At 26.3% G+C, this 20,570-nt stretch overlaps 1 protein-coding gene across 7 annotated transcripts in view; it reads right to left on the bottom strand.

Annotated features, from left to right (window-relative positions):
• Positions 1–20,570, bottom strand: part of il12rb2 (interleukin 12 receptor, beta 2a) — a 53,383-nt gene that overhangs the window by 5,793 nt on the left and 27,020 nt on the right. For 6 of the 7 annotated variants that reach the window (XM_062038517.1, XM_062038512.1, XM_062038518.1 and 3 more), the window contains 9 exons: positions 19,386–19,459; positions 17,889–18,099; positions 8,758–8,934; positions 6,637–6,735; positions 6,045–6,191; positions 4,961–5,011; positions 1,329–1,409; positions 885–984; positions 712–793 (listed from right to left, as the gene is read on the bottom strand). In XM_062038517.1, coding sequence (XP_061894501.1) covers positions 712–793; positions 885–984; positions 1,329–1,409; positions 4,961–5,011; positions 6,045–6,191; positions 6,637–6,735; positions 8,758–8,934; positions 17,889–18,099; positions 19,386–19,459 — 1,022 coding nt within the window. The remainder of the gene's footprint in view (positions 1–711; positions 794–884; positions 985–1,328; positions 1,410–4,960; positions 5,012–6,044; positions 6,192–6,636; positions 6,736–8,757; positions 8,935–17,888; positions 18,100–19,385; positions 19,460–20,570) is intronic. The other variant, XM_062038515.1, reaches the window with a different exon arrangement.

Genomic DNA, 20,570 nt, shown 5'->3' with positions numbered 1-20,570 from the left:
TCTTCTTGTGAAGTCTGTCTGGCAACTATGTCATTATTGTCTTCTTGTGAAGTCTGCCTAGCAACTATGATGTCATTATTGTCTTCTTGTGAAGTCTGTCTGGCAACTATGATGTCATTATTGTCTTGTGAAGTCTGCCTAGCAACTATGATGTCATTATTGTCTTCTTGTGAAGTCTGTCTGGCAACTATGATGTCATTATTGTCGTTTTGTGAAGTCTGCCTAGCAACTATGATGTCATTATTGTCTTCTTGTGAAGTCTGTCTGGCAACTATGATGTCATTATTGTCTTCTTGTGAAGTCTGCCTGGCAACTATGATGTCATTATTGTCTTTTTGTGAAGTCTGCCTAACATCTATGATGTCATTATTGTCTTTTTGTGAAGTCTGCCTAACGACAAGGGAGCAACTATGATGTCATTATTGTCTTGTGAAGTCTGCCTAGCAACTATGATGTCATTATTGTCTTCTTGTGAAGTCTGTCTGGCAACTATGATGTCATTACCGTCTTGTGAAGTCTGCCTAGCAACTATGATGTCATTATTGTCTTCCTGTGAAGTCTGTCTGGCAACTATGATGTCATTATTGTCGTTTTGTGAAGTCTGCCTAGCAACTATGATGTCATTATTGTCTTTTTGTGAAGTCTGCCTAGCATCTATGATGTCATTATTGTCGTCTTGTGAAGTCTGCCTAGCAACTGTGATGACATTACCATTTTCTGGCTGCATTCTTTTGCCCATTTGCTGTTTGCAGGATCTGGAACTTTGGACAGGAAGCACAAAGGTCCCACACACCTAAAATCACATCAACTTTTATTTGATGCCAAACTCATAAACTAACTACATAACTAATAAACACGTGAAGATACAAAATCCAAAATCAAACCTTTTTTTTCGGGGAGAAATGTGGCAGCACATCAGGAGCGACATCACCAGCAGGATGATGCCACCAACAAAGAGGAACAGTGGAACGTCTTGTTTTGCAGCTGAAAACACAAGAAACATTTAATACATTCAAATGTTTACCCTTATTCAATAACAAATACACAACATTAATCAAATAAAAATATTTGCTCACAATGGATAACAAATAAATATTTAATGAAATAAAATGTATTTTCTTTGGTTAAAAAAATAAACATTATTAGAATAATATTTACTCACATCGGATAAAAAAATACATTAAAAATGTTTTTTACTTACATTGGATAAAAATAAATATTTAATACAAATATTTACTCACATTGGATAAAAATAAATATTTAATACAAATATTTACTCACATTGGATAAAATAAACAACATTTAATAAAACAAGAGTATTTACTGACATTGGATGGAAAACCTGACTTTTGGACCAGCAGGACTTTGCCCCTCAGACGTGGAGGCGGTCATCCAAAGGTAGTAATTACCTGCATGGTAGTAAACACAGGTAGTAAACACCTGCATGGTAATAAACAAAGGTAATAAATACAGGTAGTAAACACATGCGTGTAGTAAACACCTGCATGGTATTAAACAGGTAGTAAACACAGGTAATAAACACAGGTAATAAACACAAGTAATAAACTCAGGTAATAAACACAGGTAGTAAACTCACGTAATAAACACAGGTAGTAAACACAGGTAATAAACACAGGTAATAAACACAGGTAGTAAACACAAGTAATAAACACAGGTAATAAACTCACGTAATAAACACAGGTAGTAAACACAGGTAATAAACTCACGTAATAAACACAGGTAGTAAACACAAGTAATAAACACAGGTAATAAACTCACATAATAAACACAGGTAGTAAACACAAGTAATAAACACGTGATAAATACAGGTAATAAAAACAGGTAGTAAGTATAACCCATTTATCATTATAAACACATGCATGGTAATAAATACAGGTAGTAAACACAGGAAGTAAACACCTGCATGGTAGTAAACTCAGGTAGTAAACACAGGTAATAAACTCAGGTAGTAAACACAAGTAATAAACATAGGTAGTAAACACAGGTAATAAACTCACGTAATAAACATGTGGTAAACACAGGTGATAAATACAGGTAATAAAAACAGGTAGTAAACACAGGTAATAAAAACAGGTAGTAAACACAGGTACTAAACAGGTAATAAACACTGGTACTAAACAGGTAATAAACACATGTGATAAACACAGGTAGTAAACACAGGTGATAAATACAGGTAGTAAACACCTGCATGGTAATAAATACAGGTAGTAAACACCTGCATGGTATTAAACACAGGTAATAAACAAAGGTAGTAAACACAGGTAATAAACACAAGTAATAAACACAGGTAATAAACTCACGTAATAAACACAGGTAATAAACTCACGTAATAAACACAGGTAGTAAACTCAGGTAGTAAACACAGGTAATAAACTCACGTAGTAAACACAGGTAGTAAACACAGGTAATAAACTCACGTAATAAACACAGGTAGTAAACACAAGTAATAAACACATGTGATAAATACAGGTAATAAAAACAGGAAGTAAACACCTGCATGGTAGTAAACACAGGTAGTAAACACAGGTAATAAACACAAGTAATAAACATAGGTAGTAAACACAGGTAATAAACTCACATAATAAACACAGGTAGTAAACACAGGTAATAAACATGTGGTAAACACAGGTGATAAATACAGGTAGTAAACACAGGTAATAAAAACAGGTAGTAAACACAGGTACTAAACAGGTAATAAACACATGTGATAAACACAGGTGATAAATACAGGTAGTAAACACATGCATGGTAATAAATACAGGTAGTAAACACAGGAAGTAAACACCTGCATGGTAGTAAACACAGGTAATAAACATGTAGTAAACACAGGTAGTATAAACATCATAATAAACACAGGTAGTAAACACAGGTAATAAACTCAGGTAGTAAACACAGGTAATAAACTCAGGTAATAAACACAGGTAGTAAACCCAAGTAATAAACAGGTAATAAACACAGATAATAAACACATGTGATAAATACAGGTAATAAAAACAGGTAGTAAACACAGGTAATAAAAACAGGTAGTAAACACAGGTAATAAACACAGGTACTAAACAAGTAATAAACACAGGTACTAAACAGGTAATAAGCACAGGTACCAAACACAGGTACTACACAGGTAATAAACACAGGTACTAAACACAGGTACTAAACAGGTAATAAACACAGGTAATAAACACAGGTACTACACAGGTAATAAACACACGTACTACACAGGTAATAAACACACGTACTACACAGGTAATAAACACAGGTACTAAACAGGTAATAAACACAGGTACTAAACACAGGTAATAAACACAGGTACTAAACAGGTAATAAACAGGTAACAAACACAGGTACTACACAGGTACTGAACAGGTAGTAAACACAGGTAATAAACACAGGTACTAAACAGGTAATAAACACAGGTACTAAACAGGTAATAAACACAGGTACTAAACAGGTAATAAACACAGGTAGTAAACAGGTAATAAACAGGTAATAAACACAGGTACTACACAGGTAATAAACACAGGTACTACACAGGTACTAAACAGGAAATAAACACAGGTAGTAAACACAGGTAATAAACACAGGTACTAAACAGGTAATAAACACAGGTAATAAACACAGGTAGTAAACACAGGTGATAAATACAGGTAGTAAACACATGCATGGTAATAAACACAGGAAGTAAACACCTGCATGGTAGTAAACACAGGTAATAAACATGTAGTAAACACAGGTAATAAACACAGGTAGTATAAACATCATAATAAACACAGGTAATAAACTCAGGTAGTAAACACAGGTAATAAACTCAGGTAGTAAACACAGGTAATAAACTCACGTAATAAACACAGGTAGTAAACCCAAGTAATAAACACAGGTAGTAAACACAGATAATAAACACATGTGATAAATACAGGTAATAAAAACAGGTAGTAAACACAGGTAATAAAAACAGGTAATAAACACAGGTAGTAAACACAGGTAGTAAACACAGGTACTAAACAAGTAATAAACACAGGTACTAAACAGGTAATAAGCACAGGTAATAAACACAGGTACTACACAGGTAATAAACAGGTAATAAACACAGGTACTAAACAGGTAATAAACGCAGGTACTACACAGGTAATAAACACAGGTACTAAACAGGTAATAAACACAGGTAGTAAACACAGGTAATAAACACAGGTAGTAAACACAGGTAATAAACACAGGTACTACACAGGTAATAAACAGGTACTAAACACTGGTACTAAACAGGTAATAAACACAGGTACTACACAGGTAATAAACACAGGTACTAAACACAGGTACTAAACGGGTAGTAAACACAGGTAGTAAACAGGTAATAAACACAGGTAATAAACACAGGTACTAAACAGGTAATAAACACAGGTAATAAACACAGGTACTAAACAGGTAATAAACACAGGTACTAAACAGGTAATACACACAGGTAATAAACACAGGTACTAAACAGGTAATACACACAGGTACTAAACAGGTAATAAACAGGTACTAAACAGGTAATAAACACAGGTAGTAAACACAGGTACTAAACAGGTAATAAACACAGGTAGTAAACAGGTAATAAACACAGGTAGTAAACAGGTAATAAACACAGGTAATAAACACAGGTACTACACAGGTAATAAACACAGGTACTAAACACAGGTACTAAACAGGTAATAAACACAGGTAGTAAACACAGGTACTAAACAGGTAATAAACACAGGTAATAAACACATGTACTAAACAGGTAATAAACACAGGTACTAAACAGGTAATAAACACAGGTAATAAACACAGGTAGTAGACACAGGTAGTAAACACAGGTAATAAACAGGTAATAAACACAGGTACTAAACAGGTAATAAACACAGGTACTAAACAGGTAATAAACACAGGTACTACACAGGTAATAAACACAGGTAATACACACCTGCATGGAGATCTGAGAGGAGCAACTTCCTGTGTGATGCTGGCAGCAAGTCTGACATGAAGATGACAACACAAGAAGGAAATAAACATTAGAAATACATGAAGTACATCTAGTGAAGTATGCATGAAGTACATGAAGTGAAGTATGCATGAAGTACATCATGTGAAGTATGCATGAAGTACATGATGTGAAGTATGCATGAAGTACATGAAGTGAAGTATGCATGAAGTACATGAAGTGAAGTATGCATGAAGTACATGATGTGAAGTATGCATGAAGTACATGAAGTGAAGTATGCATGAAGTACATGATGTGAAGTATGCATGAAGTACATGAAGTGAAGTATGCATGAAGTACATGAAGTGAAGTATGCATGAAGTACATGAGAGTACATGAAGTACATGAAGTGAAGTATGCATGAAGTACATGAAGTGAAGTATGCATGAAGTACATGATGTGAAGTATGCATGAAGTACATGAAGTGAAGTATGCATGAAGTACATGAAGTGAAGTATGCATGAAGTACATGAGAGTACATGAAGTACATGAAGTGAAGTATGCATGAAGTACATGATGTGAAGTATGCATGAAGTACATGAAGTGAAGTATGCATGAAGTACATGAAGTGAAGTATGCATGAAGTACATGAGAGTACATGAAGTACATGAAGTGAAGTATGCATGAAGTACATGAAGTGAAGTATGCATGAAGTACATGAAGTGAAGTATGCATGAAGTACATGAAGTGAAGTATGCATGAAGTACATGAAGTGAAGTATGCATGAAGTACATGATGTGAAGTATGCATGAAGTACATGAAGTGAAGTATGCATGAAGTACATGATGTGAAGTATGCATGAAGTACATGAGAGTACATGAAGTGAAGTATGCATGAAGTACATGAAGTGAAGTATGCATGAAGTACATGAAGTGAAGTATGCATGAAGTACATGAAGTGAAGTATGCATGAAGTACATGAAGTGAAGTATGCATGAAGTACATGAAAGTACATGAAGTGAAGTATGCATGAAGTACATGAAGTGAAGTATGCATGAAGTACATGAAGTGAAGTATGCATGAAGTACATGAAAGTACGTGTCCATCCAAGTACTGCAAGTAGACGGTGTAGTTCACCACACATCCTCCTCGCTCAGTCCGAGGAAGCTCCGCCCACTTGACCTTTAAACTCTTGCCTTCCACTTCCTGTTGGACTGACGGACCAACCTGAGGAACTACAACCATCGTTAAGTAGTAATACTACTAGTAGAAGTACTAGTACTACTACCACAGTGCATGACACATACACACACATATATACTGCACATAGTAATGGAGTACTCATAGAAGTAGTACATGTACATAGTAATGGAGTACTCATAGAAGTAGTACATGTATATAGTAATGGAGTACTCATAGAAGTAGTACATGTACATAGTAATGGAGTACTAGTAGAAGTAGTACATGTACATAGTAATGGGCTACTAATAGAAGTAGTACATGCACATACTAATGGAGTACTAATAGAAGTAGTACATGTACATAGTAATGGAGTACTAATATAAGTAGTACATGTACATAGTAATGGAGTACTAATAGAAGTAGTACATGCACATACTAATGGAGTACTCATAGAAGTAGTACATGCACGCAGTAATGGAGTACTCATAGAAATAGTACCTGTTTGGTTGATACTTAGTTGAAAGTTGCTGGTAGTACTTGTACTTTCATCATAGAAAAAGTAAATATTTGCCTGGTAGCACTCGGAGGATTTTAGTCCTGCAATACACAAATACATCAACACAAACATCAATAATACACAAATACAAACATCAATAATACACAAATACAAACAATAATACACAAATACAAACAATAATACACAAATACAAACAATAATACACAAATACAAACAATAATACACAAATACAAACATCAATAATACACAAATACAAACAATACACAAATACAAACATCAATAATATACAAATACAAACAATAATACACTAATACAAACATCAATAATACACAAATACAAACAATGATACACAAATACAAACATCAATAATACACAAATACAAACATCAATAATACACAAATACAAACAATGATACACAAATACAAACATCAATAATACACAAATACAAACAATGATACACAAATACAAACAATGATACACAAATACAAACAATAATACACGAATACAAACAATGATACACAAATACAAACATCAATAATACACAAATACAAACAATAATACACAAATACAAACAATAATACACAAATACAAACATCAATAATACATCAATACAAACAAATACACAAATACAAACTATAATACACAAATACAAACATCAATAATACACAAATACAAACAATAATACACAAATACAAACAAATACACTAATACAAACAATAATACACAAATAAAAACATCAATAATACACAAATACAAACAATAATACACAAATACAAACATCAATAATACAAACAATAATACACAAATACAAACATCAATAATACACAAATACAAACAAATACACTAATACAAACAATAATACACAAATACAAACAATAATACACAAATACAAACATCAATAATATACAAATACAAACATCAATAATACACAAATAAAAACAATAATACACAAATACAAACATCAATAATACACAAATAAAAACAATAATACACTAATACAAACATCAATAATACACAAATACAAACATCAATAATACACTAATACAAACACATACACAAATACAAACATCAATAATACACAAATACAAACATCAATAATACACAAATACAAACAATGATACGCAAATACAAACATCAATAATACACAAATACAAACAATAATACACAAATACAAACAAATACACAGAGGTGGGTAGAGTAGCCAGAAATTGTACTCAAGTAAGAGTATTGTTACTTTAGAGATGTATTACTCAAGTAAAAGTAAGGAGTAGTCACCCAAATATTTTCTCGTGTAAAAGTAAAAAGTATGTTGTGAAAAAACTACTCAAGTACTGAGTAACTGATGAGTAACCTGTTGGTTTAATGATGACGGCAACAAATAATGCACAAAAACATAAAAATAGCAATGAGCAAATTCAGAGCCAGGAATATCTCTTAAGCAACTGAAACAATAATATATATTAACTAATAATACATTAACATTAAAAAAATGAAGGCAAATTGAGCCACAATAACTTAACAGCACCATAGGCTCAGTGGGCAGAGTTTACAAAGGAAAATAACAAGTTAGCCTTTACGCAAACCATAAACTGACAGGTGTGGGCTGCACCTGGCTTTGGAGCAATCAAAGCTGCTCACACGGCCAATAAGGTGGCCACCTTGTTTGACATGTCAACTTAATATAAAGTTGACATGTTAGCATTAAGTTTCAGCGGCGGTCATGTGACCGTCTGGCTCGGTTTGATTGGTGACACGGAGTCAAACGTCACCAGTGACTGCACTTGATTGGTGATGGATAAAAATCATTAGCGAGTAGCGAGCTGAATGTAGATAAATGGAGCGTAGTAAAAGTAGCGTTTCTTCTCTATAAATATAGTAAAAGTATTTTGCATTAAAACTACACTTAGAAGTACAATTTATCCCAAAAGTTACTCAAGTAGATGTTTGGGAGTAAATGTAGCACCTCTGCAAATACAAACATGAATGATTAGAAACAGAAAGTAAAAGTAAAAGTGTAGATAAACATGATGAACAGAAAGAGTTTAATAATGTCAATAATAAATAGAAGAAAGAAATGGAAACTTCGATATGAAGGAGGAGACCTGTGATGTGGGCGTGGCGCTGTGTTCCAGGTAGGCGGAGCCAGTGCAGGTGTTGCGTCATCAGTCCTTCAAGGTGCCATTCCAGCACCACGTGACGTGCTGCAGGTGCAGCTGCGCTCCACCAGAGGGCGACACCGTGCTGGTCTGCCTGCGTGCGCACCTGGAAATGACCAGCAGCTATACAAATATTTGTTATTAGTATAATGACGCAGTACAAGTACACGCACATGTAGGATGATATGCAGTACAAGTACAGGCACAGTTACATGTAGGATGAGTTTATTTCAAAATAAATGTATGAAATGAATATGTTAACATAAATTAATTCATTTAAAAATAAATGCATTCATTAATATGTTAACATAACAGAGTTTATTGCAAAATGAATGTATGAAATTAATATGTTAACATAAATTAGTTTATATCAAAATAAATCAATTAAATTAATATGTTAACATAAAATAATTTATTTCAAAATAATTGAATGACATTAATATGTTAAAATAAATGGGTTTATTTCAAAATAAATGCATTAATTAATATGTTAACATAAATTCGTTCATTTCAAAATAAATGTTTGAAATTCATATGTTAACATAAATTAGTTTATTTTAAAATAAATGCATTAATTAATATGTTAACATAACGGAGTTTATTGCAAAATGAATGTATGAAATGAACATGTTAACACAAAAGAGTTCATTTCAAAATAAATGCATTTAATTGTTAATATGAATGAGTTTATTTCAAAAATAAATGTATGAAATGAATAAGTTAACAAAAATAAGTTTATTTCAAAATAAATGTATGAAATTAGTATGTTAACATAAATGAGTTTATTGCAAAATAAATGTATTAAATGAATATGTTAACATAAATGAGTTTATTTCAAAATAAATGCATTAATTAATATGTTAACATAAATGAGTTTATTTCAAAATAAATGTATGAAATTCATTTGTTAACATAAATTAGTTTATTTCAAAATAAATGCATTAATTAATATGTTTACTTAAAGGAGTTTATTTCAAAATAAATGTATGAAATCAATATGTTATTATAAATGAGTTTATTTCAAAATAAATGTATGAAATGAATATGTTAACATAAATTAATTCATTTAAAAATAAATGCATTAGTTAATATGTTAACATAAATGAGTTTATTTCAAAATAAATGTATGAAATTCATATGTTAACATAAATTAGTTTATTTGAAAATAAATGCATTAATTAATATGTTAACTTAAAGGAGTCTATTTCAAAATAAATGTATGAAATCAATATGTTATTATAAATGAGTTTATTTCAAAATAAATGTATGAAATGAATATGTTAACATAAATGAATTAATTTAAAAATAAATGCATTAATTAATATGTTAACATACATTTATTTATTTAAAAAATAAATGTATGAAATTCATATGTTAACATACATTTGTTTATTTCAAAATAAATGCATTAATTAATATGTTAACATAACAGAGTTTATTGCAAAATGAATGTATGAAATTAATATGTTAACATAAATTAGTTTATATCAAAATAAATCAATTAAATTAATATGTTAACATAAAATAATTTATTTCAAAATAATTGAATGAAATTAATGTTAACAAAAATGAGTTTATTTCAAAATAAATGTATGAAATGAACATGTTAACACAAAAGAGTTCATTTCAAAATAAATGCATTTAATTGTTAATATAAAGGAGTTTATTTCAAAAATAAATGTATGAAATGAATAAGTTAACAAAAATAAGTTTATTTCAAAATAAATGTATGAAATTAGTATGTTAACATAAACGAGTTTATTGCAAAATAAATGTATTAAATTAATATGTTAACATAAATGAGTTTATTTCAAAATAAATGCATTAATTAATATGTTAACATAAATGAGTTTATTTCAAAATAAATGTATGAAATTCATATGTTAACATAAATGAGTTTATTTCAAAATAAATGCATTAATTAATATGTTAACTTAAAGGAGTTTATTTCAAAATAAATGTATGAAATCAATATGTTATTATAAATGAGTTTATTTCAAAATAAATGTATGAAATCAATATGTTAACATAAATTAATTCATTTAAAAATAAATGCATTAATTAATATGTTAACATACATTTATTTATTTAAAAAATAAATGTATGAAATTCATATGTTAACATACATTTCTTTATTTCAAAATAAATGCATTAATTAATATGTTAACATAACAGAGTTTATTGCAAAATGAATGTATGAAATTAATATGTTAACATAAATTAGTTTATATCAAAATAAATCTATTAAATTAATATGTTAACATAAAATAATTTATTTCAAAATAATTGAATGAAATTAATATGTTAACATAAATGAGTTTATTTCAAAATAAATGTATGAAATGAACATGTTAACACAAAAGAGTTCATTTCAAAATAAATGCATTTAATTGTTATTATAAATGAGTTTATTTCAAAAATAAATGTATGAAATGAATAAGTTAACAAAAATAAGTTTATTTCAAAATAAATGTATGAAATTAGTATGTTAACATAAATGAGTTTATTGCAAAATAAATGTATTAAATGAATATGTTAACATAAATGAGTTTATTTCAAAATAAATGCATTAATTAATATGTTAACATAAATGAGTTTATTTCAAAATAAATGTATGAAATTCATATGTTAACATAAATGAGTTTATTTCAAAATAAATGCATTAATTAATATGTTAACTTAAAGGAGTTTATTTCAAAATAAATGTATGAAATCAATATGTTATAATAAATTAGTTTATTTCAAAATAAATGTATGAAATGAATATGTTAACATAAATTAATTCATTTAAAAATAAATGCATTAGTTAATATGTTAACATACATTTATTTATTTAAAAAATAAATGTATGAAATTCATATGTTAACATACATTTGCTTATTTCAAAATAAATGCATTAATTAAAATGTTAACATAACAGAGTTTATTGCAAAATGAATGTATGAAATTAATATGTTAACATAAATTAGTTTATATCAAAATAAATCAATTAAATTAATATGTTAACATAAAATAATTTATTTCAAAATAATTGAATGACATTAATATGTTAAAATAAATGGGTTTATTTCAAAATAAATGCATTAATTAATATGTTAACATAAATTAGTTCATTTCAAAATAAATGTATGAAATTCATTTGTTAACATAAATTAGTTTATTTTAAAATAAATGCATTAATTAACATGTTAACTTAAAGGAGTTTATTTAAAAAATAAATGTATGAAATCAATATGTTATTATAAATGAGTTTATTTCAAAATAAATGTATGAAACGAATATGTTAACAAATTAATTCATTTAAAAATAAATGCATTAATTAATATGTTAACATACATTTGTTAATTTCAAAAATAAATGTATGAAATTCATATGTTAACATACATTTGTTTATTTCAAAATAAATGCATTAATTAATATGTTAACATAACAGAGTTTATTGCAAAATGAATGTATGAAATTAATATGTTAACATAAATTAGTTTATATCAAAATAAATTGATTCAATTAATATGTTAACATAAAATAATTTATTTCAAAATAATTGAATGAAATTAATATGTTAACAAAAATGAGTTTATTTCAAAATAAATGTATGAAATGAATATGTTAACATAAATTAATTCATTTAAAAATAAATGCATTAATTAATATGTTAACATACATTTGTTTATTTCAAAAATAAATGTATGAAATTCATATGTTAACATACATTTGTTTATTTCAAAATAAATGCATTAATTAATATGTTAACATAAATTCGTTCATTTCAAAATAAATGTTTGAAATTCATATGTTAACATAAATTAGTTTATTTTAAAATAAATGCATTAATTAATATGTTAACATAACGGAGTTTATTGCAAAATGAATGTATGAAATTAATATGTTAAACATAAATGACTTTGTTTCAAAATAAATTTATTAATTAATATGTTAACATAAATGAGTTTATTTAAAAAATAAATGCATTAATGAATATGTTAACATAAATGAGTTTATTTCAAAATAAATGTATTAATGAATATGTTAACATAAATGAGTTTATTTCAAAATAAATGCATTAATTAATATGTTAACATAAATGAGTTTATTTCAAAATAAATGCATTAATTATTATGTTAACATAAATTAGTTTATTTCAAAATAAATGTATTAATGAATATGTTAACATAAATGAGTTTATTTCAAAATAAATGCATTAATTTTTATGTTAACATAAATTAGTTTATTTCAAAATAAATGCATTAATTAATATGTTAACATAACGGAGTTTATTGCAAAATGAATGAATGAAATTAATATGTTAAACATAAATGACTTTATTTCAAAATAAATGCATTAATTAATATGTTAACATAAATGAGTTTATTTAAAAAATAAATGTATTAATGAACATGTTAACATAAATGAGTTTATTTCAAAATAAATGTATTAATGAATATGTTAACATAAATGAGTTTATTTAAAAATAAATGCATTAATGAATATGTTAACATAAATGAGTTTATTTCAAAATAAATGCATTAATTAATATGTTAACATAAATGAGTTTGTTTAAAAATAAATGCATTAATTAATATGTTAACATAAATTAGTTTATTTCAAAATAAATGCATTAATTAATATGTTAACATAACAGAGTTTATTGCAAAATGAATGTATGAAATTAATATGTTAACATAAATTAGTTTATATCAAAATAAATCGATTAAATTAATATGTTAACATAAAATAATTTATTTCAAAATAATTGAATGAAATTAATATGTTAACAAAAATGAGTTTATTTCAAAATAAATGTATGAAATGAACATGTTAACACAAAAGAGTTCATTTCAAAATAAATGCATTTAATTGTTAATATGAATGAGTTTATTTAAAAAATAAATGTATGAAATGAATAAGTTAACAAAAATAAGTTTATTTCAAAATAAATGTATGAAATTAGTATGTTAACATAAATGAGTTTATTGCAAAATAAATGTATTAAATGAATATGTTAACATAAATGAGTTTATTTCAAAATAAATGCATTAATTAATATGTTAACATAAATGAGTTTATTTCAAAATAAATGTATGAAATTCATTTGTTAACATAAATTAGTTTATTTCAAAATAAATGCATTAATTAATATGTTAACTTAAAGGAGTTTATTTCAAAATAAATGTATGAAATCAATATGTTATTATAAATGAGTTTATTTCAAAATAAATGTATGAAATGAATATGTTAACATAAATTAATTCATTTAAAAATAAATGCATTAGTTAATATGTTAACATAAATGAGTTTATTTCAAAATAAATGTATGAAATTCATATGTTAACATAAATTAGTTTATTTGAAAATAAATGCATTAATTAATATGTTAACTTAAAGGAGTCTATTTCAAAATAAATGTATGAAATCAATATGTTATTATAAATGAGTTTATTTCAAAATAAATGTATGAAATGAATATGTTAACATAAATGAATTAATTTAAAAATAAATGCATTCATTAATATGTTAACATACATTTATTTATTTAAAAAATAAATGTATGAAATTCATATGTTAACATACATTTGTTTATTTCAAAATAAATGCATTAATTAATATGTTAACATAACAGAGTTTATTGCAAAATGAATGTATGAAATTAATATGTTAACATAAATTAGTTTATATCAAAATAAATCAATTAAATTAATATGTTAACATAAAATAATTTATTTCAAAATAATTGAATGAAATTAATATGTTAACAAAAATGAGTTTATTTCAAAATAAATGTATGAAATGAACATGTTAACACAAAAGAGTTCATTTCAAAATAAATGCATTTAATTGTTAATATAAATGAGTTTATTTCAAAAATAAATGTATGAAATGAATAAGTTAACAAAAATAAGTTTATTTCAAAATAAATGTATGAAATTAGTATGTTAACATAAATGAGTTTATTGCAAAATAAATGTATTAAATGAATATGTTAACATAAATGAGTTTATTTCAAAATAAATGCATTAATTAATATGTTAACATAAATGAGTTTATTTCAAAATAAATGTATGAAATTCATATGTTAACATAAATGAGTTTATTTCAAAATAAATGCATTAATTAATATGTTAACTTAAAGGAGTTTATTTCAAAATAAATGTATGAAATCAATATGTTATTATAAATGAGTTTATTTCAAAATAAATGTATGAAATCAATATGTTAACTTAAATTAATTCATTTAAAAATAAATGCATTAATTAATATGTTAACATACATTTATTTATTTAAAAAATAAATGTATGAAATTCATATGTTAACATACATTTCTTTATTTCAAAATAAATGCATTAATTAATATGTTAACATAACAGAGTTTATTGCAAAATGAATGTATGAAATTAATATGTTAACATAAATTAGTTTATATCAAAATAAATCAATTAAATTAATATGTTAACATAAAATAATTTATTTCAAAATAATTGAATGAAATTAATATGTTAACATAAATGAGTTTATTTCAAAATAAATGTATGAAATGAACATGTTAACACAAAAGAGTTCATTTCAAAATAAATGCATTTAATTGTTATTATAAATGAGTTTATTTCAAAAATAAATGTATGAAATGAATAAGTTAACAAAAATAAGTTTATTTCAAAATAAATGTATGAAATTAGTATGTTAACATAAATGAGTTTATTGCAAAATAAATGTATTAAATGAATATGTTAACATAAATGAGTTTATTTCAAAATAAATGCATTAATTAATATGTTAACATAAATGAGTTTATTTCAAAATAAATGTATGAAATTCATATGTTAACATAAATGAGTTTATTTCAAAATAAATGCATTAATTAATATGTTAACTTAAAAGAGTTTATTTCAAAATAAATGTATGAAATCAATATGTTATAATAAATTAGTTTATTTCAAAATAAATGTATGAAATGAATATGTTAACATAAATTAATTCATTTAAAAATAAATGCATTAGTTAATATGTTAACATACATTTATTTATTTAAAAAATAAATGTATGAAATTCATATGTTAACATACATTTGCTTATTTCAAAATAAATGCATTAATTAAAATGTTAACATAACAGAGTTTATTGCAAAATGAATGTATGAAATTAATATGTTAACATAAATTACTTTATATCAAAATAAATAAATTAAATTAATATGTTAACATAAAAGAATTTATTTCAAAATAATTGAATGACATTAATATGTTAAAATAAATGGGTTTATTTCAAAATAAATGCATTAATTAATATGTTAACATAAATTAATTCATTTAAAAATAAATGCATTAATTAATATGTTAACATACATTTGTTTATTTCAAAAATAAATGTATGAAATTCATATGTTAACATACATTTGTTTATTTCAAAATAAATGCATTAATTAATATGTTAACATAACAGAGTTTATTGCAAAATGAATATATGAAATTAATATGTTAACATGAATTAGTTTATATCAAAATAAATCAATTAAATTAATATGTTAACATTAAATAATTTATTTCAAAATAATTGAATGAAATTAATACGTTAAAATAAATGGGTTTATTTCAAAATAAATGCATTAATTAATATGTTAACATAAATTAGTTCATTTCAAAATAAATGTATGAAATTCATATGTTAACATAAATGACTTTATTTCAAAATAAATGCAGTAATTAATATGTTAACATAAATGAGTTTATTTAAAAAATAAATGTATTAATGAATATGTTAACATAAATGAGTTTATTTCAAAATAAATGTATTAGTGAATATGTTAACATAAATGAGTTTATTTCAAAATAAATGCATTAATTAATATGTTAACATAAATGAGTTTATTTCAAAATAAATGCATTAATTATTATGTTAACATAAATTAGTTTATTTCAAAATAAATGCATTAATTAATATGTTAACATAACGGAGTTTATTGCAAAATGAATGAATGAAATTAATATGTTAAACATAAATGACTTTATTTCAAAATAAATGCATTAATTAATATGTTAACATAAATGAGTTTATTTAAAAAATAAATGTATTAATGAATATGTTAACTTAAATGAGTTTATTTCAAAATAAATGTATTAATGAATATGTTAACATAAATGAGTTTATTTCAAAATAAATGCATTAATGAATATGTTAACATAAATGAGTTTATTTCAAAATAAATGCATTAATTAATGTGTTAACATAACGGAGTTTATTGCAAAATGAATGAATGAAATTAATATGTTAAACATAAATTACTTTATTTCAAAATAAATGCATTAATTAATATGTTAACATAAATTAGTTTATTTAAAAAATAAATGTATTAATGAATATGTTAACATAAATGAGTTTATTTCAAAATAAATGTATTAATGAATATGTTAACATAAATGAGTTTATTTCAAAATAAATCTATTAATGAATATGTTAACATAAATGAGTTTATTTCAAAATAAATGCATTAATTAATATGTTAAACATATATGACTTTATTTCAAAATAAATGCATTAATTAATATGTTAACATAAATTAGTTCATTTCAAAATAAATGTATGAAATTCATATGTTAACATAAATTAGTTTATTTTAAAATAAATGCATTAATTAATATGTTAACATAAATTAGTTTATTTCAAAATAAATGCATTAATTAATATGTTAACATAAATGAGTTTATTTCAAAATAAATGCATTAATTAATATGTTAACATAAATGAGTTTATTCAAAAAATAAATGTATTAATGAATATGTTAACATAAATGAGTTTATTTCAAAATAAATGCATTAATTAATATGTTAACATAAATTAGTTTATTTCAAAATAAATCCATTAATTAATATGTTAACATAAATTAGTTGATTTCAAAATAAATGCATTAATTAATATGTTAACATAAAATAGTTTATTTCAAAATAAATGTATTAATGAATTTGTTAACATAAATTAGTTTATTTCAAAATAAACGTGCACTTGAAAAAAAATCATGTTTCCTGTTTCACATTTTTGTCGACATTTAATAATAGAGTCCAGGGTTTTCAAAATAAGAGTGTTACCTTTGGCATGATGTGCCGTGATGTTGGCAGGAGGAGAGCTGCCTTTGGAGTTGATGGCCCACAGCGCCACCTGGCAGCGGGCACAGAAGGGCACGGAGGTCTTGGTCACGTTGGCACCCAGGCTGCTGGTCCACATCACCTCGGACTCGGCGCCGTAAACGCTGACCCGGTACTCCAAGATCTTCCCTCTGGCCTCAGACACGCTCATGGCCTGCAGGAAGTACACACAAAGTACACACTTTTGTCAAGTACAACTATAGATGGAGTACATGGCATGTGAAGTACTAGTACATGGCGTGTGAAGTACTAGTACATGGCATGTGAAGTACTAGTACATGGCGTGTGAAGTACTAGTACATGGCGTGTGAAGTACTAGTACATAGCGTGTGAAGTACTAGTACATAGCGTGTGAAGTACTAGTACATAGCGTGTGAAGTACTAGTACATAGCGTGTGAGGTACTAGTACATGGCATGTGAAGTACTAGTACATGGCATGTGAAGTACTAGTACATAGCGTGTGAAGTACTAGTACATAGCGTGTGAAGTACTAGTACATGGCATGTGAAGTACTAGTACATGGCATGTGAAGTACTAGTACATGGTGTGTGAGGTACTAGTACATGGTGTGTGAAGTACTAGTACATAGCGTGTGAAGTACTAGTACATGGCGTGTAAAGTACTAGTACATGGTGTGTGAGGTACTAGTACATGGTGTGTGAGGTACTAGTACATGGCGTGTGAGGTACTAGTACATGGCGTGTGAAGTACTAGTACATAGCGTGTGAAGTACTAGTACATAGCGTGTGAGGTACTAGTACATGGCGTGTGAAGTACTAGTACATGGCGTGTGAAGTACTAGTACATGGCGTGTGAAGTACTAGTGCATGGCGTGTGAGGTACTAGTACATAGCGTGTGAAGTACTAGTACATGGCGTGTGAGTACTAGTACATGGCGTGTGAAGTACTAGTGCATGGCGTGTGAGGTACTAGTACATAGCGTGTGAGGTACTAGTACACGGCATGTGAAGTACTAGTACATGGCATGTGAAGTACTAGTACATGGCATGTGAAGTACTAGTACATAGCGTGTGAAGTACTAGTACATGGCATGTGAAGTACTAGTACATGGCGTGTGAAGTACTAGTACATGGCATGTGAAGTACTAGTACATGGCATGTGAAGTACTAGTACATAGCGTGTGAAGTACTAGTACATGGCATGTGAAGTACTAGTACATGGCATGTGAAGTACTAGTACATGGCATGTGAAGTACTAGTACATAGCGTGTGAAGTACTAGTACATGGCGTGTGAAGTACTAGTACATGGCATGTGAAGTACTAGTACATAGCGTGTGAAGTACTAGTACATGGCATGTGAAGTACTAGTACATGGCGTGTGAAGTACTAGTACATGGCATGTGAAGTACTAGTACATAGCGTGTGAAGTACTAGTACATGGCATGTGAAGTACTAGTACATGGCGTGTGAAGTACTACCTTCCAGAAGACGGTGATGAAGGTGAGCGTGGAGGAAGGTTGGATGTACCACACGTCGAGTACTTTGTCAGGAACTGCAAGACAACAGCAAGTACAAATGAAAACTCATATTTTACTTCAATGTACACAAGAAATAAGTTGACATCAATAAGTACTAAATATTCATTTACTTGAATTGAAGTCATTTTGGGAGCACTTGAAGTACTTTTGTCACACTTGAAGTACTTTTGTCACACTTGAAGTACTATTGTCACACTTGAAGTACTTTTGTCACACTTGAAGTACTTTTGTCACACTTGAAGTACTTTTGTCACAAGTATATTTGTGCTTCAGTACTCTGGTCTGCACCGTGTGTGTTTGTGTGTATATATATATATATATATATATATATATATATATATATATATATATATATATATATAATACACACCTATACATCTATACGTACATATATATATATATATATATATATATATATATATATATATATATATATATATATATATATATATATATATATATATATATATATTAGGGCTGCAACTAACGATTCATTTGATAATCGATTAATCTGTCGATTATTACTTCGATTAATCGATTAATAATCGGATAAAAGAGACAAACTACATTTCTATCCTTTCCAGTATTTTATTGAAAAAAACAGCATACTGGCACCATACTTATTTTGATTATTATTTCTCAGCTGTTTGTACATGTTGCAGTTTATAAATAAAGGTTTATTTAAAAAATAAAAAATAAAATAAAAAATCTGCGCATGCGCATTGCATACATCCAACGAATCGAAGACTAAATTAATCGGCAACTATTTTAATAATAGATTTTAATCGATTTAATCGATTAGTTGTTGCAGCCCGAATATATATATATATATATATATATATATATATATATATATATATATATCCATGTATCTCTCTCTCTCTCTGTCATATATATATATATATATATGAATGTATATATATATATATATATATATATATATATATGAATGTATATATATATATATATATATATATATATATATATATATATATATATATATATATATATATATATATATATATATATATACAGCTATATACATCTATATATATATATACACCTATATATATATATATATACCTATATATACACACCTATATATACTGTATATATATATTTTTT

This window comes from Entelurus aequoreus, linkage group LG27 (genome assembly GCF_033978785.1).
Source record: "Entelurus aequoreus isolate RoL-2023_Sb linkage group LG27, RoL_Eaeq_v1.1, whole genome shotgun sequence".
Taxonomy (NCBI): domain Eukaryota; kingdom Metazoa; phylum Chordata; class Actinopteri; order Syngnathiformes; family Syngnathidae; genus Entelurus; species Entelurus aequoreus.
Note: the sequence above shows the minus strand (reverse complement) of the source record. Positions and strands in the feature narration are given on the sequence as shown.